General features: G+C 34.4%; 1 protein-coding gene across 4 annotated transcripts in view; it reads right to left on the minus strand.

The window, feature by feature from the left end:
* Positions 1–309: 309 nt before the first annotated feature.
* The window catches only part of LOC134529715 (succinate--CoA ligase [GDP-forming] subunit beta, mitochondrial), a 40414-nt gene continuing 19902 nt past the window's right edge, over positions 310–20821 (minus strand). The window contains exons 4-10 of one of the 4 annotated variants that reach the window (XM_063364084.1): positions 16248–16347; positions 15956–16108; positions 11698–11878; positions 8268–8526; positions 1252–1386; positions 613–741; positions 310–537 (exon numbers count right to left, since the gene is read on the minus strand). In XM_063364084.1, coding sequence (XP_063220154.1) covers positions 428–537; positions 613–741; positions 1252–1386; positions 8268–8526; positions 11698–11878; positions 15956–16108; positions 16248–16347 — 1067 coding nt within the window. In that variant the 3' untranslated portion in view covers positions 310–427. The remainder of the gene's footprint in view (positions 538–612; positions 742–1251; positions 1387–8267; positions 8527–11697; positions 11879–15955; positions 16109–16247; positions 16348–20821) is intronic. The other 3 variants (XM_063364085.1, XM_063364087.1, XM_063364086.1) reach the window with 3 other exon arrangements.

Consider the following 20821-nt stretch of genomic DNA (forward strand, 5'->3'; position numbering starts at 1 on the left):
CAAGAATTATTCAAAGAATGTATACATAGTAAATATTATAAATAGTCCATTAATAGTTTGACTCATGGCCATCAGGTGCATAAGTGTGAAGGTTCAGAATAAATAAAACGAACATTGTGACCTCAAAATATGTAGTTGTGTGTGTTGTTCCAGATTAAATTTATCAGTAACTAACACAGCAACTGAAGACTCTATTAGTTGAAGAGTTAAATTTTGACAAGAAGAGTCGAGAAACACTAAAGGGGAGATATTTTTGCTACGAGATGCTTAATTTTGCTAGCATATAAGAATAAATAAATATTCATGGTATGGACTTGAAAATATTTATTGTAAAAATATACATAAATGCAAAAAAAAAATCATCTGGTGGGTTTTAGTTATTAAACTTCAATAACATTGTTTACTTTTGCTTAAAATGTTGATTTCTTTACTGAATGCTGGCCACAGCTTTCTTTGCTGCATCATCTAAGCTGTCTGCAGACAGAATAGGAAGCTCTGAATCGGCAAGGATTTGTTTTGCTTCTTTCACATTTGTTCCTAAAAGAAAACCATACTCATTGTTAAACAAGTGTAAAATTGTACATACAAAAACAAAGTAAAGATTTCACATACCCTCCAAACGGACAATCAGAGGTATAGTCAAATTCATCTCTCTTGAAGCATTGACAATGCCCCTTGCAATTGTTGCACAGTTGACTATTCCTCCAAAAACATTCACCAAGATTGCTTTTACTTTTTCATCTGGGAAACAAACAAAAATCAATAACCACAATCTATATACTAGTTTTTCAAGAATAAATTATTTTAATACTTTTTTTTTAAATTAGAACAAGTCATTCATGGTTTTTTTTTTTTTGTAAAACTAGGTACTGGTGTTGACATCTGCCAGTTATTTTTTCAACATTGTTAATTCTTGCTACAAAAATACTATTAATGAATCAATATTTCCAGTAAAAGTATTTATGTAAAATATATCTCTAAAAATATAATGCAGTAAATATTTTTTTAATGGATTAACTATAAATGATAACAATTTTCACTGTGATTCACAGAAAAAAATGTTTTGACTTTAAAATTGCTACCATCTGCAGCTGTTTTCTTTACATCAGTGAAGTGCCATTGAGTTTTGGCCATGGATGACTGAAATCAATGCTATGTTACAATGATTATAAATAAAATAAATTGTGAGATTGCAGAAGAAGCACACGCGACAAATTCCAACATAGAATACATGCAACACTTAATACACACCTGATATAAGAATTCCAAAAGCTCTAAGAACTTGCTCTTCTTGCACTCCCCCTCCAACATCAAGAAAATTGGCTGGTTCTCCCCCATACAGCTTAATTATGTCCATTGTGGCCATTGCAAGACCAGCTCCATTCACTAAAACATCGCAAGGCCACTATTACTTTAGTAGGTACCAAGCTTTCAAGATAAATTTCTTAAAGAACATCAAATGATTGCTTCCAGACATACACTATCATCTATCATATTTTGCTGCACACTCACATCATCTACATCTCCACTACTGCACTTAAACATTCACTTATTTTACATCCCTAAATATTGAACATTCACTTCACACACATTTTAACACTGCATATTCAATTCATATACATAACCCACACTACTTCATTCTCACTGTAGCTCCATCATACAAATACAACACTACACACTAACTTTATCTACATCATGCAATGCTGCACACCCACTTCATCTACATCATGCACTGCTGTACAACCACTTAATCTACATCATGCACTGCTGCACATTCACTTCATCTACATCATGCACTGCTGTACACCCACTTCATCTACATCATGCAATCCTGCACACTCAATTAATCTGCATTCCCCCTAGTGTTAACTCATTTCACTAACATCCCCAATGCTGCAAACTGACTTCATTGACTTTTCCTACTGCTGCAAACTCATTTCTTCTACATCCTCCCAATACTGTACAATCACTTCTTTTAAATGCCCAAGCACACTGTAATTCACTTCATAATCATATCCTGACACAATACATACACTAGAACCTCGATAATCCGAGCTTGATGGGACCGGGGCCAACTCGGATTATCAGAACCTCGGATTATTGGAAATACGAATAAAAACACGCAAAATCAATTTCTAATACATAGTATGTCGATGTTTTAATAAAAATAAAATACAAACATATTGAAAGGCAGATTAGAAATATATACATAATTATTATTTTTTAAAATAATCTATTATTGTTTTTTGTTTTTTTAATGCTCCTCGCTTCTCAGCTGCTCGTGTGCTCCACTTCTTAAAAAACATTACGTCATTTGGCGTGACGTCATCTTGCTGCTCCACGTATTCGAGTGCCTTTTCTAAGCGTAGAAACCCATCTGCATGGCTAATTTTTTTGTTGGTTTCTTCTTCCCCTTGTTCGTCTTTTTCGGTGTCCTCATCCCGGTTGTTGACCATTTCAATAATTTTCTCATCTGTCAATTCTTCAATTTCATCACTGTCTAACCACTTCTTAACCTCTTCAGCACTGGATTCCATTTCGCAGCCAGGGATTGTCACCATTAAATTCAATAGAGTCATATTATCACAGTCATCTTCAACTGTTTCTTCTTCTTCACTTTGTGAAACTCTCGGTTTTATAAGTTTTGACCAGGATTTCTGTATAGTTTCCTGTTTAATTTCTGACCACGCATCAACTAACCAATAGATAACGTCTTTTATATTAACTGTTTTTAGCATATCTACTAATGAAATTTCTTCTTCTTGCAAAATATATGTCAGAAGCATGCGTCTGTACTTTTTCTTTATTGTCGCAATGACGCCTTGGTCCATAGGTTGAATGAGGCTAGTCACATTTGGGGGCAGGAAAACAGTTTTAATTTCATCACTTGAAAGCTCTTCTACGTTTGGATGGGATGGAGCGTTGTCAATAACCAACAGTGCTTTTCTCGGTAATTGTCGTTCTTTTAAAAAAGTTTCTACTGAAGGAACAAATTCCTCGAAGAACCAATTTTTAAAAATGGTCGTATTCATCCACGAGTTCTTTTGATTTTTGTATGCGACGGGTAGTGCGTTCATATTTACATTTTTAAAAGCTCTAGGTTTTTTTGATTTTCCTATCACCAAGGGACGAAGCTTATGTGTCCCAGAGGCATTGGAACATGGCATAACAGTAATTCGTTCCTTGCTCTTTTTATGCCCAGGAGCGGAAATCTCGTCTTTGGATGCTAGACTCTTGTCAGGTAGCATTTTAAAATTTAACCCAGTCTCGTCACAGTTATATAATTGATCATGTGTGTAGCCCCCTTCTTCGATCATGCTTTGAAATTTTTGAACATAGTTTTCAGCACCAGCAGCATCAGCTGAAAGCTTTTCTCCTGTGATATGCAATTGCCGCACACCGTATCTTTTTTTCCATTTATCCAGCCATCCTTTACTGGCATTAAAATTGCTTTCACCTTCTTGTAATTTATTACGAAAATACTGCGCTTTTTCTTGTAATATAGGCCCAGAAAGAGGGACACCTTTTTGCCGCTGTGCTAAAAACCATGAAAACAAAGCTTCACTTGTTTTTTCGTACTCACTTTTTTTCATACGAGATCTGGACGTTGTAGCCTGAGAAAGATTTTTTTGAGTTTGCCATAACTCCAATTTCTGTCTGTTGCGCCTCCAGTCACCCACAGTAACAGCACTCACTCCTAAATCACGCGCAATTGTTTTTAGCGGCTCACCTTTATCAACCCGCGTCAGCGCTTCTAATTTATCACTTAATGATATTTCAGTATGTTTTCTTTTACTCATACTGGTTCGTAATAGAACTGGGACGTAACTACATAGATGTGCTCACGGCGAAGAACTTATGGGAACTAACAATTACCCTCTGGAGGGACCCTACATGTATGTGTGTTTGCAAAATTCATATTTTTTTCTTTCTCATAACCCCCGAAACTGACTCGGATTATTGGGAACTCGGATTATCGGAGCTCGGATTATCGAGACCCTAGTGTATATTCAATTAATAAACACCCACTTCCCCCCCCCCCCCCCCCCAAAAAAAAATCATACTCACTTTATCTACACCAAGAAACACTTCACACTTATGTTGTCTACATCCCCCCAACAATTGCCAAATCATTTCTTTTACATACCCTACCACTGCACACTCATTTAATATACATCCCAACACAGTTCATTCACTTAATCTACATTCCTTATTACTGAACACACATTTATTTTACATCCCCTAACACTGCACATTCATTTCATATACATCCCAACTTTACATCTGCCAATGTTGCACAAAGACACTGTAACATAGCATAATTCCTGCCCCCTGCTACTAATAATACTGTAACTGAGAATGGTTTATGTGGCTGATGTTTTCTTAATTTTTCATAATTAATTCATACTCATGTTGCTTCTATTATGCATAGGCATTTAAGGTCTTTTGTTTGTGCTTAAATATTAATTATTAATAATTTTGGCTAGGATTTACATAAAGATTAATGTATTTTTTATTATTTTTTCACTCTAATTTGTTTGGTCAGTTATCAAAACAAGCCATATTGTGTTTTTTTTTTCCCTTCAAAATTTTAAGGGAACAAATTTTAGAAATTCTTGTTTCTTATATGGTCATGTACCTGGTTCTGTTTTGTGATTGGTCAGTTGACACACGGGGTTGCCTCCCCTTTGTAAGGGAAGACAACTATGTTGAACAAGTAGTTGTCACTCAATTGTCGCCGCGTGCAATAGTGCCATCGACAGCTCACAGAAATGAACTGATATTTAACGAATAAATAGTTTCACGCCTGTTGGTCGGGGCCAGTTTTAAGAGTAACTTTACTTTTGTTTTCTGACTTCTTTAACTAGAAATTCGACCCCAGGCATCGGCCCAAGGTAACTGTGATCACCCTCTCGGGACATTTCCGCGGGATATGGTACCTTAGTTAAGAACTTTTATTCATAATTGATTGATGAGCTACAATGAAAATGTGCAGAAAATCACTTCAACATAGGTAAGTTGTGATCCACATGTTTTTGAAAAAAATCATAAAAAATAAGACTGTCCAAAAAATCTTTTATTAAAACTCTAGCAGAAAAAAACTACTCCCTTGAAAGAATAATTCATTCTCAATGTTGACAAACAGACGGACTTAAAAATATAATTTAAAAGTCATTATATATAAACTTTCCAGTGATAAGTGTCCTGTTACTGATAAGTTTTTGTATAAAATTTCACTTCACTAACAAACAGTGCAAACTGATCACAAAATAAAGAAACTGTGTATCTGGACCAGCTTAAATTTAAATTTCAAAGTTTCATTACTTATTTTGATGAAATCAGGCATTACAAACAGATTTTGTGTCAATTGCAGAAGCAGCATCTGCAGAAGTGGTTGTAAACCTCACATACCCTTCTGTTGAAATGATAGTTGACACACCAAATGACAATGTAGTCTCAGAAAGTAATTCTGAAGGTAACATATTTTTCTCATGTGGTATTTATGCCATACATTCGAAGACATTTGATAATGAGGCGGGCTTTGATCAAAGAAACTATTATCCACCTCATAAACAAAAAAATTCCAAAAAAATTATAAAATATAATTTTCCTTTTTTCAACATATATTCACAAAATGCAATGTACTGGGTGTAAAAAGATGCACAAGTTTTTGAAATTATCATGGTGAATATCTATTGAAAATATTTGTGAGACAATAAATTAAAAATATATATTGTGTTAAATATACAGACATAGCTCTTAACTGATAGAAATGAAAAAATGGCATAAAGATTGAGCTTTAACTTTTAAAATACACTTGTTATGTTTTTATTGGAATTGGCAATAATCAACTTTTTCTTACAAGAAAAATGTATTTTGTCTGAAGGTATCTTGTTTGCATATGTTGCAAACAATGCAAATAGTTACATTGTACGTTCCAATTGTACAGTGAAAGTGAACCATATGCCATTTTGTGCATTCCAGGATCGTGTGGAACTGCATCAATGGATCACACATACGCTACCAGTCATATGTAAGTTGTCATGAATGTGACATTGTGTTCCCAGATCTTGCTGCTGATGATGTAGGTGCTGGAGTACTTTCAGAGAAGTTGTCAGATGGTAAAATTAAGTTTATCCTGCATTTGTAATGAAAAGTAAATGATAACATTTTGGATCTTGCAGTTTCTAGGGAAAGTATATATTTTTAAGCTGTAAACCAACTTCAATAATTGTATGGCCTAAGTTGCTTCATAAAACAAATTCTTGTAGTATTTTATTTTAACTTTGTTATTATTTATTTCATTTACAATGCAGCAATCCTGTGTAGAGGAATATGTACCAAGGTGCTTTCTTAACCATACAAGGTAGGATGGAATAATGTGGTATTTCCTTGATGTTAAGGAAATGTAAACCACCGGTACAAAAGAATATGAAAAAGATTCATACTTTTTTCCTTCCAATAATAAGATAAATACAATGTTTTTTTTTTAAATAGAAATGTACCACACACCTTACTGATCAAAATCCATAAAACTTAACTATAAGTCTGTCACTGTTTATCATTCTGAACATAATCAAATCTCACTTAATGTAGTCTCCATGGGTAAATGAAATGAGGCTACAGCTAACCTTTCCTACATAGTGAATCACATCTCATCAGTGCTAACTGAAGCAGGAAGTTTAGCCCAATGTATAGGAAATGGAACCATTCTTCAATGTAAATAATGCAAAGGTGTTTTATAATTTTTGATGTGCCACATTTATAGCTTCTGAGTCACTTGAATGGAATGGCCAAAACGCAAAGCGGGAAAAACATTAAGTAGTTGTGGGATATTGACCAGAAGCATCTGCTGATAAATAAGCAAAATTTAGCAGAAATTCACATTAATCCTAAAGGAATGGGAAAAACAACTGTAAAATATGCTGCACAAGCCATTAGCCAAAAAAACAATACTGCCCTTCAAAGCAACAAACTTTACACCAATGGCCAAGGCCCAATGGCTATTGTGGGTGCAGGTGACACTCCAGACTTGCCAACTTTTGAAATTCCCAATCCAGTAGAAAAATGTATATGGTTAATTTTATTGTAAATCAAAAAGGCAATTTGGTTACTCTATGATTAAACCTGACAAATTACTAATTATTGTACATTTTATACTATCAACCAAAGTCAAAATATCTTCAGAAAAAAACAAAAATAGCTTTTAAATGACCTGAAAAATCTGGTTTGTAAATTTTATAACACAAATCTTCTAAAAGTACTTTACACAATATTGCACCCAACATCAGCTGCACTCAATTCATCTGTTCATATCTAGGTGTGTACTAAACTACATAAACTTATTTACAACACTTTTGTACTAGCTATTTTTTCTTAAGGAAAATGCTTGAGTGATGTTGCTTTTTAACAGGTTATGTTTAACAATAAAATGTGTAAACACACTTCTAATGAGAGCACTATCCACGTTTTCAGATCTTGGTATCATATTAGACTAAAAATTTTTTTTTATCTCCACAACAACTCTCTTGTATCCACTTCCCGAAGAAATCTAGCATTAATCAAGTAAATAACATCCCATACTTCAAATATTGATTATATTCTTACCCTTTACCTAGTTTTAGATAGATCCAAATTAGAATATTGTTCAGTAATTTGGAATATCATCAATTCTGATAGTGAAAAAATTTAATCCATTCAAAATAAATTTTTCCGAATAGTCTTAGACACTATCATTTACCTAAATAAGATACCCTTTTTGATCACAGAACATACTTACATTCTATTTTTGTATATAACTGTTATAGCTCAAAACTCAATAATTGTAAATAATTACTTGATAATACTGGTATAAGAGTTCCCCAGTTTATTCCTTGCCTAAAATATATGTTTTGTACATTACTTAACAATAATGATCTTATTTATAGATTATTTACTAATTTTAATCAAACGGATAAGAATTTTATATTACCATTATTTTCCTAACCTTCAATTTTTTTAAATTTTTTTAATCAGTATCTACATGTTCAAATATTATTATATTGCATATTACATATTCCTCTTTGTTTTGTATATTGTGTCTTGTATATGTCAATGTCTTTATTAATGTATATATATTGTTTTGTACTTGTTGTGTATTTGTTTTCTTTATGTAATTGTTGTTTCTTTGTTTTAATGTCATGTCCACCAAACAAGTTCTCTAGCTATTGGTGGGCATGTTAAAAATGTAAATAAATAAATAAATTAATATTATTAGCAACACTTACCAAGGCAACCAATATTTCCAGACATAGCAATGTAATTCAAGTTGTATCTGGAAGCCTCCACTTCTCTTGAATCAATTTCAGATTTATCTTCCATTTCAAAAATTTCTTTTTGACGGAACCATGCATTGTCATCAAAACTGATCTTGGCATCAACAGCAATTACACATCCCTTATCTGTCTCCACTAGCGGGTTTATTTCAAGTTGAACAGCGTCAACATTCAAAAATAATTGCCAAAGTTTTTTTATTTGCAATGCTGCCTAGAACACAGAAATTATTATTAAAATTACAATTATTATAAAAAACATCATAAAATATATTCCAGCAATAAATATTTAGTTTTTAATTTATATGATTATACATGTTGGTATGAATACTACACCAAGTATATAACATTAGGTAACAATCTCAGTAATACGTTTATTGTTCGTAAACACCTTTCAGGCATATACAAAATGCATATATATTTCACTGTATCATTAAAAAACAGGCAAAACAAAACAAGTGAATTTTACATAATATTCCAGCAGTTAGAACTTTTAACTGTAATAAATCACAGTAATAAAATGATTAGCGTGCACAGATTCCATGCAGCGACGGCCACCAAAGTAACATCTAAAACCCAGCACGACTTGGCAGCCTATAGATGGCAGCCCCACCAGCCCGCTGTACGGCATGACACGCCTAGTAGGTCAACGATTCAAATAAAAAATGTACTATTGAATAAAGTGAAATGCCAGATGGCTAAAACAGGAAAATGACCCCAGTTATGATTAGGGACATTGAATATCGGTATTCTTACAGGGAGGATAGAAGAAATTGTGGATGTTATGACAAAGAGGAGGTTAGATGTTTTTGGCCTGAGCAAAACAAAGTAGAGTGGGAGAGGACAGATGGAACTGAGGGATGGCTATAAGGTGTACTGGATGGGAAATGATGAGGGAAAGAGAAATGGAGTAGGCTTGGTAGTGCAGGAAGGATGGTAGGTGGAGGTAGAAGGCATCAGTGACCGGATTATACAAATGGTATTGTATGACAAAGGAAAGAAATAGGATGTGCTTCAGGTTCATGCAACACACGTAGGCTGCGTAGCTGAGGAGGAGACATTTGAGGAAGAAGTGGAGAAACGATTGGGAAGAGAATGGCAGATAGAAATGGGAGATCTTAACGTACAAGTGGGCAAAGATAGAAAAGATTTTGATAAAGTGTTAAGAAGCGAAGGATGGAACAAAGGAAAAGTTAAGGTAAGAAGTTGCTGGAACTATATGCAAGGAATGGAATGAAGGTAGGGAACACCTGGTACAGAAAGATGATACAAACATGATAACGAGGTACATCTGGGATGGTGAACATCAATCCATCATAGACTAATTCCTACTGGAAAAAGATGCAAAACAATGGGAAACAGCAAACTAGAAATTTTGAAGTGGTACCAGATGTGCTAGTAGCAGACTTAAAGGGCTGGACATTCAGAAAGAAAGTAACTCAATAAGAGAAGAGAATAAGGGTGTGGAGACTGAAGAATGAAGAGGAGAGACAGAAATATGTGAAGAAGGTAAGGGACGTTCTCCCCAGGGATGAGATGCAAGGTGTCGAAAAGGAATGGGAGAGATTTAAGAAATGTCTGGTAGGAGCCGCAGAGGTGTGAGTAAGAACAAGCAATAAAAATAAATGGAAGGAAACACCATGGTGCATGAGAGTGTGCAGGAAGCAATGAAGGAGAAGAACAAAGCATTCAGAAGATGGTTTAAGAGCAGGTGTCCCAATACAGAAAAGGAAAATAAGGAAAAGAAGAGACACGCAAAACAAGTGGTAGAAGATAAGAGAAAGGAATGCATACAAAAATGGACGGAGATTTGACACCCCAAAGTACAAGGCTCTCAGAGATATCAGACATAGGAATGGAATACGTTATTGGTTGTTTCATAAGTAGACGGATTATGGTTGTAAGGTGGAAATACATAAACACTAGAGAAATATTCAGCAAAACTGTTAGCACTAACTAATGGGTCATTAGTAACATAATTATTAACTTTGAGAGCTGGTTGAGTTACATAACCATCCCTCATAATTTTCACATATCAACAAAAGATTTTAGGATTGTGTTTAATTTTATTGTTTACATTTAGCAGCCAAAGTTTTTAACTTGCAAAATAAATGACTTTGCCTCTTTTCGAAATCAAGAAAAAATTCATAATAATGATTCATGTTATGTTACATTTATATAATTTGTGATAAATGTTTTTTTTTAGATTTTAATGTCTGAATAAGTTGTTTAGAGTATCAATGTGGATAACTTGAAGTAGTTTCTATAGACAGTGGGATATAGTAATTGATATATTCACTAACTGTAGCAGTTAAGTAATTAATTATAATATTTACATCACCACAATTCATTAAACTTGACCTGACAAGTTCCTTAATAGAATCAAATAAGCTTAGATACACAATTCCTGAAGTTTCTGAATGCAGAGGAAACATATTCCTTTGATGCTTGCTTTAGGTGCCCGCCCGGGGCAGTATATTTACTTTGACTACAGGATCCAGCACTTTTGTGACTATGACAATGCTCTAAATTATAAAAACAAAGGTCTAAAAGGTGATCTGAAACCTAACAGTAGTAGAGGTTGGGATAATCCCACACCTGAGATGAAGTTGATCACAGCCTGTTCTTTGGATTTAATGCCAGTTTGATGTACATTGAGTGTTTGCCTAATTGTCCAGTCCACTCCTGGCACATTAAAGACACCAATTACTAGGATATCATCTTGATGATTCTATAATTTGTCTGCAAGACTTTCAGGTGATGCATGAGGGGGAAGCTTTAAGAACTTTGTTTGTGGAGTTTTAATTGGAACCAAGACAGCTAAGACAGATCATTGAAATATAGAGCAGACTTGCCAATTGTGTCTAAATTCTTAGGATGGATTCCTTGATTGCTATTTGTTCAGGATGTAATTTCCCATAGAAAGGACTGATAAGGCAGCCATTCAGCCAGAAAACTGTGTTGTAAATACTATCAAAATCTTCCAGAACAGTGACATGAAAAGCATACATGTTGTATTTAAACAGAAACTTTAATTGTGAGAGATTCAGTTAGTTCATTAGCGATATAATGAATTATTTCCTTTTCTTGGACAGCAGGGTAAAAATGTGTTACAAACAGTGATTTTTTCTTTTCTTTTGTATGCATGTTTTAAGATGGATTTTAGGAAGAAAGTATTTCTTATTCCAACTTGTACATGTGTTTTCTTTCTATTGTTTAGTATTAGTTTCCTGACTCGTATTGGATTTGAAGCTACAACTCCTCTGCAATACAATGCCCTGATCGTCTAACATCTGTTGGTTTTTAGATTTGCTCATGTAGTTGCTGACGTACCGGAAATTCCAGTAGAACTACTTTTGTTTTACGTCATGTATTGCACACATACCTTTTTGATCAGACTGCCTTTGAACTGTAACACTTGGGCAACTTCTTCTGCCAGTTTGTCGGTCACCCCCTCCTCAATGTCCACCGGAACTGTACTGATCAAATGTGGAGAATTTTTTGCCACTGTCTCTATGTCTGTTCCTCCAGCCGCTGACGCAATGATCACAGGGCCGTTGTGTTCCCTGAGAACAACACGACAATCATGCATTTAGAAATGGTTTTATATCAATGAGACATTAAAAGTGCTTTTTTTAATAGGTCATTTCTGTTAAACAGAATTAAATGCTACTCTAAACAAGACAGTTTTTATGATTGCGTAATAATAAACTATACTTGCGTTTTATTGTAACCATATTGACAATTGTTAATAATCAATAAGCAATAAGTTTGTACACAGATATTAACTGAAATGCTACATTTGACTCAATGCAGACTTGCCAACTTTTGAAACCCTCAATTAGTAAAATACATAAAATATAATATAACACGCGTAAACTGCTCGCGGCAATTGAAAAATTAATAAACTTTCATGATATCAAATTTTTTCTAGTAATCGAAATTATGTAATCGTTTTAACATACATTAGCATTGCAGACCAACAATCATTCCCATTATTTACCATTATGGAAACATTTTTGCTTAGTATCACATCAAAGAAAAAACTTCGTTCTTTGTGGTACCCTACAATTCAACCGAGTGTGCCTTTGTTACAATATACACTGATATCAGTTAACTTCCAGTAGAATCTCCCTGGAGTACCTACTGGTAATGAAAGCAACCTTAACACTATCATTTTCAAACTTGCATCACAAAATGTTACTACTAGTGGATATAATTTGGATTCAGAGTCATTGCTGCCGTCGGTCGTGACTGAAAATGCCACAGTTGGACAAACAATTTTATAGTTGCATCTGTTGCCATTTCTTTCACGATAGCCGTCGACTTTGTTCTTGCGCAATTAAATTTTTTTGCTACTTCAGAATTTGAAAACATTTTTCTGAATAACGGGCCGGCGTGATCCGAAACATTTAAAGGAATATTATGTTCAACAAAAAAGTTTGTAAACATACATTCTGCACGTATTACAGCATTGTCTGTGCTGTTATTTTTAGCGAACTAATCACTAACCTTTGAACTGACTGCGACACTTTTAACATTTTCGAGATGTTTTTAACAGTTCACGTGGAGATTGATGTCATATCTTCCGCCGTGCCCAATGTTGATGTCGCATCTACACACTGAAAAAAATGTGAACTGTGTTCCCTTGCTTGATTTAAGAATACACAGAAAATCACGCGTGTATGTATCACGAAATGCCTGAGAATAATTCGTATCACGTTTTGGGGGCATTTTCTTCTTCACTTGATTCCACTTCCGTTAATTGTGCACATAAAACGTTTATATTAAAATCATGCAATAAATTTGTTTCCTAACCTGTAATAAACCAAATCAAAATTGGCTCAACTTTAACTGAATAATCACAACATACGCTTATGTACGACACCATCTTGCCAAACTAAAAATGCTATTTAAACTGGTTCGTGATTGGTTGTAAGCGCATCAATGTAACTCAGGCGGCCAATAAGGAAAGATATACAATCGAACAACAAATTACGTGGTTCGCTGGCCTTCGACCAATAATATAACTCAATTACCGCACTCATTTCCACAGCAACAACAGGTGGCAAAAGATTTCACAAACCATACAATAAAACATTTAAGACAGACGGAAAATACATGTTTTAATAAACGTCTCGTACTAGAGGTGGGTTGTTACAGCAATTTTCGGTATCTGTTCCAACCTGATACTGATACAGTAATGTACCTAGTTACAAGTCTCTGATACTTCTGTATCAGACGGTCCCAGGAAGCAACAAAGCTCCGCGTACGCAGACAGTGCGACCGGAAGGAGAATCTGATACATTATTTATCACGCCCGGTAAATTCTCTACCTCTGTTACTCTCATGCCCGCCTGATACAGCCAGTATCAATCAGTTCAACATTCACTGCAGTTCGTCCTGGACGTGTATCACCATGTACATTGTTGCGGGCTGTCATGCTTTGTAGTTAGTATCTTTATAGTGAAATAAGGAATGGATAGGTGCACGAAAAAGCCTTCATTTGTGTGGAATTTTTTTATGGAAAATAATGAGTTTGCTAATTGTAATTTGTGTAAACAAAAACTGAGTTATAAATCATCATCGACTAATCTGAAGAAACATTTGAAACGTAAACATTGATATAGTATGCTCACTAATGTACGTATGTTTTTTTTTTAATTTTTAATTTTTTATAAAATCGTAATCTTTTAATGTATGAAAACACTAGTTACTAATTGATTTCGAAAAAAAAAGTCCTAATGTTGATTACATCTGTTATTAGTGTCAACTGAGAATTTATTTGCATTTTCATAGCTGTTAGGTGCACAAATATAAATATTATATCTTGTATTAATGTACTTTTTAATATTAAAATTTCATTAGTTTTATTATTGAACGAGACGGTGCACGCACTGCGCACTGAGTATACTTTGATGTGGGACAATAAACAAAACGACTCGTAACAATTTCGCTCTGCCCTGCGCCTCTCCTTCAACGCCTTCCCCTGCGCTTCCTCCCCTACATTATTTCCCTTCTTTATCCCTTATTCGTCGTTCCTGCTCCCTCCCCTTTCACAAGCTCCGCCCAAGTGACCGTCATCTGCGAATGGGTTCTGCGCACGCGCACATTGGCCGTGGTGTTGTTCCAGGCGAATTCTGAACTGATACTAAAGTACCTGATACTTTTCAAGTGTACTCGTTTGCCGTTCCTGATACAGGCGCGTATCAGTGCCAAAGTATCAGGTTGATACTTTTCGACCCACTTCTATCTCGTACTTAAAATTCGTAAAAAATGCAGACATCCTCGTACAATCGTAAAACGGACGTGATTTTCGTACATTTTACGAAAAAATCGTAAAGGTTGGCAAGTCTGTCAATGCCTCTGTAATAATTTACATTCCCAACTCACACCAAGTGTAGGTTTTGTTCCTTTTCCTCCAACTATTACTCTTTTGCGATTCCATGCAAAACATCAGTGCGTGGAGGCATGGAGGCATGACGGCCAATGCCAACAGTACCAACTTATCTGTGGCACTAGGGGCCATGCAAAACTTCAGAAAACAAACCATCATTGAAAAATACTAAACACTGTCTGATCTGTATTCAAATAGCACACATGCCTATATGTGTGTCAGTTTCTTAACTGCTCAGTAGAGAAAATTGACATGAGTATCAAAATGGCTAAAATTATTATATTCAAAGTGCTTTTAAGATGAGAAACTTCAAATGGGAGAACATAAAATTATTATAAGTACTTAGGAATAACCTGTGTTGTTCTTCGCATGCAATAAAGTTATAGAGAGTCTGCTTTAAGTTTAATAGTTGTATGAAAACTCAACTATGTTGACATTAAATAATGTGACTATTTGCAACTCTGTTTATCATTACGTACGTAAGACTGGGATCAGTTCTTCTCTTTAGCCGTATTTGAATTGATGGTTGGCTATTTAACACCCTTCTTTAGCTACTAAATGATATAAACAGAGCAAATTTTAAAACAGTGGTTTTAAATACTTTGTGATTTTCAAAATTTTTGAAAGGTTTATCAAAAGTACAAAAATCCCACAAGTAACAACAAAACTAATGATCCAGTATATTAAAAAAATATATCATTTTTTTAACAATTAAAAATTTATATTGCAATGGAACAGGAGCCACTTTTTGACTTGGTCTCCAGTGGCTGTCCTTGTAAGTGCTATGTGTACATTTTTCTCAATTAGTTCACCACTATTTCAGCAGGATGCACTAACATGGTAAACCAGTTTTATGATCGGCCTTCTGAAGATATTTCCCACTGGTTAAATTAAAATTATTATTGACCTTCATGGGGCAAGGTGGTGCAGTGGTGAGACTGTTACATGCATAATTTTCATCTTCCATTATAAACTTTTGTTAAGCTAGCCATGTACTCCCAACTCATTGTGTTGGGAAATTAAAAAGCATCAATGGAATCCAATAAAATATTGCTTTTCTATAAAAATAAATAAAAAACTTGCATAACCTTGCATACGTTGGCCAACTGCAGGGGGAGTGTTTATGTACCTTCAGCAACCAGTGTCCTTATCTGTATATGTCGTGCCCACCGCAAAAGCCCTCGGCTGTTGATGGGCATTTGACAATTACATATAAATTAAATAATTGTCTATGAAAAGTACTGACCTATCCATCAAAATGCAGATGTACACTTCCCTGATTATAGTAACTGATTCAGCTACCATAACTTTGTGTACGAGGCATCCAGATTTAGGAGTCTGCTTTGTGATTAAGTGATGACCTATCATCTTCTTAACAATGGCCGGCACCTCACCAGGGCTGTAACATGACACAGCAATAACTGACAACTGCATCAATAAAACTTCTACTTTACAAAATTATCTGAATTAACACATGCTGAAACACATCTACCATATAGATGAATAAGAGCATACTTAACTATGTACAACACACTCACTCCTTCGTTATGTGAACACCACCTTTGAATCCATTATCAAAATATCCGAGTCCTCGACCCCCAGCCAGTATCTGGGCTTTAACAACATACTCCTCTACTTCTGAAACAAAAATATATTCACTATATAAAAACAAGAAGAAATAGAAATGTTCATCCCACATATATACTTGTATTTACAAGTAGTGTATATGAAACTCCTAATCTCAAATTTATAAACGTGTATTATTTTTAACTTATTTATATTTTATGTTGCACTGTTTCTTTGAAATTAAAAAGGTGCTCTCCCACTGTTATCTTTTCTGTATTAGTAGTGCACGCACTGGGATTTTGTTAATGTTTGTGGAATGTGGCACCTAGTGGTCCTGTCACATAATCAAGTGTGTATTGTAGCCCAGAGCGAGGCAGTCATGTTTGGTGTATGGTGTAAGGTGTGTCTCGGTGCTACACAACAGTCATGGGACGCTGAGATGTGGCTAGAATTCTGTTTGTTGACTGACCGAGTTTTCAGCATTCTGTGAGTCGCATGTGCCATGCGCAGGCTGGGTTGCAGACAACAGACTGCATGCTGGGCTGTGGTTCTGCACGGTCTTCTGCAGTGGCTTTGTTGGACTGAGCAAGACAGCTCAAGCCTTTGCTAGAGATTGGACGATTTTAAACTTTAAGCGCCTCGACTGCAGCATGTCGCAGACACTGGTCACAGATAGTTTCAATAATCGAAGACGAACATTTTGTCGGTTGAGTTTCTGCCAAGAGCCACAGCGAGATAAACGACTCAAGATGTGTAACAACTTATCTCTCAGTACACAGCATTTGGTAGGAGTAATTTCATGAATGGAACGGAAGATGATTTGATATGTGGGGCTTAGAAACCTCGAAAAGATGGCGTACCTACACGATTCATCCGTATATATAGCTTTTATGAACATTGCAGAATATAGGTATCAAAAAATAAAACTTTAAATTGTACAACTACCCTGCGATAATTTATGTTATAATTTATTGACATAAAAAGAAATGACAACAACTTAAAACATAAGTTACAATCCTAGCAATACAACTGAGGGCTCCAGTGAGAGAGAGCTATGCCACTTTAACAAGAAATTAATGAAAATAAATTGAGTTTTCTAAAGCATTATGTTGAATAACAATTTATATAAGAAAAGGTAAACTTTTTACGGGAGCTATGCCACATGGTTGTAGTTCACATGATAGATGACAAATGGCAGGAGAAGAATGGAAATAAAGAAAATTAAAATGTAAGATTTTTAATTTTGACAACCCTGTACAAATGTGGAGATAGCATTCATCATAATATAGAGACAGAACAAATTGTTAACCTACAATGCCAAGAAAAATAAAATAATTCTGTGATGAAATTTTTACTGCTAAATCTTAAATGTTGATACAGCTCAATAAGGCTAAGGGTTGTTTAAAGGAAGTATTCATTGACTGATTTCAGATGTTTAAGCAAAAACAAATATACAAACATACACTAAGTGTTATAATATGTTTTAAATTTTTCAGGTAAATATTTTAGTAACGCCATAAACGTATAACTTCTAATGTGTGTACCTAATACACATTCCCTTTTTTTGTATACGAGATACTTCAATTATAACATACACTTAATCTTAATTTTAAAATAAGTAATGTATAAAATGTTTGAAAATGTAACATGTATAACTCAGGGACATGCCAACAATTCTGATTTGGCAATGGGGGAAGGGGGGGGGGGGGGAACAAATTATGATATTATTGAATAATGTTTCTAGTGGAATTAAGTTTACTGCCCAGCCCTTTTCAAACTTCTTTTGTATAATTTTTGATATGTAACATCTCGGCTCCTGGTATACTACATTTGGTAGGAAGTAATTTTGTGAATGCAACGGAACCACGGTGCTGCCATCTGTGGCAGATGGCATGAACCAAAGTTCACAAAGTCAAAGGAAAAATTTACTGGATGGAGAGTTATTTTAATAAATTCTCTTGTCTAAAATCAGGTCCAAAGCTTGTTTTTAGTATTTTTTCTAGTCTTTTTCACTTTTATCAGAGTCGTTACATTATACAGTTTAAAATTTCGCTCTGCAAATCGAATGATTCGATAGTCGACGTAGCTGCTCCGGCAGCAAATTCTAGGGGTGGGAGCAGAAACTGCATGTGATTCAAGTCTAGAAATGTACTTAAAAATACCATTTGTGCATATTTATCATGCTCAGTATTATTTAAAAAAATTCTGCATTAAATTTTGTGTCCGAGGCCAGAGTTTTGTATTATAAGTGTATTTGCTCATTACCTAGATTAGCTGTTACATATCTCTGGCGAGTACTGAAAGACTAGCTCACTTTATTTTTATGAATAGTGGACGGCCAGTTTCATACAGCGGGATTCTACTGCGCAGCAACAGAAAGATTAGGCTTAGTCAAAATACTCATCAACAGAAAATCTAAGCAGGTACAAATTTTTCACGCTGTGTCCAGTTTCACGCAGCTGTAGAACATTTTTTTTTTGAAAGAGAAGAAATTTTGATTGTTTTCTTTTAAATTTGAAATAGAGTACTGGATGTCACACAAAATGGCATGGCAAATTAGACTTTTAATTAGTATTTTATGGCTGTATGAGAGTCTTTTATAAAAGTTACAGGCAGACACTAAAGGCAGCTTGCAGAGTCAGGTAAGTAAAATCCAAGCAAATACCTTGTCTGGTAATTAAAAGGAGGAGTACTTTCCTTTGCCTCAAGTCTTGACTGTGCAAGCTGGCCTAAGATCCCAATTTGGGGACCAGCATTTAGTTTATTTTTTTACATGCATGAGCAGGCTTATTTTTGTGGATAACTTTATCTAGTTTTTTTTTGTGAGATTCTTGGTGGCCAGTCTAACCACAATAGAGATTATTGTGCTGAGGAATAGTAATGTCCATGTATTTTATGTTATAATTGTTATTTGGTAGTTGAAAACAACAGAAGAGGAATGGTCCGAGTTAATGAATAGCCTTTACAACATCTTTAAATAATAATAAGATGTTTCAATCACTCTGCTCCTGGTGGGTAGAAGAGGTACTATGTTTTTCGGCTTGGCTTTTACAGTGAAGCATCGTAATGCAAGGTGAGTCAAATGTGCCTGTCGTGCACATCTTGATCAACTTCTTGAAGCACGTTGGAAATTTTTATACTGGGCCGTTCTGCCAATAGGATGCCAAAATCCTTTCAATTTTACTATGACTATGTCTGAAGTTTTTTGCATTGGAAGTTCGGTTGGTGGTACCAGGTGGGAGTTTGTCGTGGTGCCAAACTAAGAAAATCTTGTTAGATCTATCCCAAATAAAAAACATTATTTTCTAATTATAAATTATAAACATACAGTTAAAGAAAGAAAGGATTACATCTCATAAATTAAGATTGCTATATTTCACACATTTGTTTTAGTAAATTTTTTTGATTCTTGTATGGATTGTAAATTTTTTAACATTTTTGATGTGAATAATAACATTTACTTTATAACTGAGTAATCTCTTGTTAGTCATTTTATTTAAGTGCTACATATCTGTAGAAATAGGTGTATTTCCACTTTTAAAAATAATATGCACACATAGAGGCTACCTAAAAAAAAAAAAAAGATCAGAATCGGAAGCATATATTTATTGTATTTCTGATGATTTTATATAACTGAGTGAATCCTTTTATTTTTAAATAAACTCTCTTTCTTGAACTAAATATTATGTAAGTTGTGATTTCATTACAGTAAATTATTTCTAAGTGTTATAATTTTATGCATGGGAAAATTAGGAGCAACTACAAACTAAAGAACCAACACTTTATCATAAGCCTGAGGCAGCCACCTGTGGTAAAGAAAAATTGGAATTTTTTTGTTTATGTCAGTATGTTTTACGTGTAGTTTTTGGTTTTGGTGACCTTATGTCCTTTCGTGTCACTTCTATTACACTTCAAATCATATTTTTTTGGTTCAGTTTTTTGCATACTTTTTTTTAGATTTAATTATTTGTGCTGATTTCTAAAATTAAGATCGGCAATGCAAAAATCTGTAACGACCTTTTGGGGCAGCAGCTGCCATTACTCCTTGCACCTCTTTTAAAACACCTTTTTCAATAAAAGTATAAATAGTGGCATTTACCCTTGCAATTGGAAGCTTGCTACAGTCATTCCTGTTCCAAAAAAGGTAGCAATATAAATGTTTCAAACTATAGACATATATCTCTCTTAAATGGTTTTGCAAAAGTATTCAATAAAATAATAGTTATATATCTTAATTCAATAAAAAAATATATTTACAGATTCACAACACAGTTTTATAGCAGGAATAACTACTATGCCCAACTTAGTATATTTTATTAACCCTATTTTTTCTGAGGTAATTACTCGGCCAGGTCGATGTATTTTTATTTAGCTAAAGATTTGATACTGTAAATTATCACATTCTTCACACTAAATGTGCTAATTTTGGCTTGAGTGACAAATTTATAAACTGGTTATCTAGTTATCTAAATAATAGAAATATCTATGTTTCAAAAAAAAATATCAACTCTGATTTACACCTGGCAACATCTGGTGTTCCGCAAGG

Source organism: Bacillus rossius, chromosome 2, assembly GCF_032445375.1.
Source record: "Bacillus rossius redtenbacheri isolate Brsri chromosome 2, Brsri_v3, whole genome shotgun sequence".
In the NCBI taxonomy this organism is placed as follows: Eukaryota; Metazoa; Arthropoda; class Insecta; order Phasmatodea; family Bacillidae; genus Bacillus; species Bacillus rossius.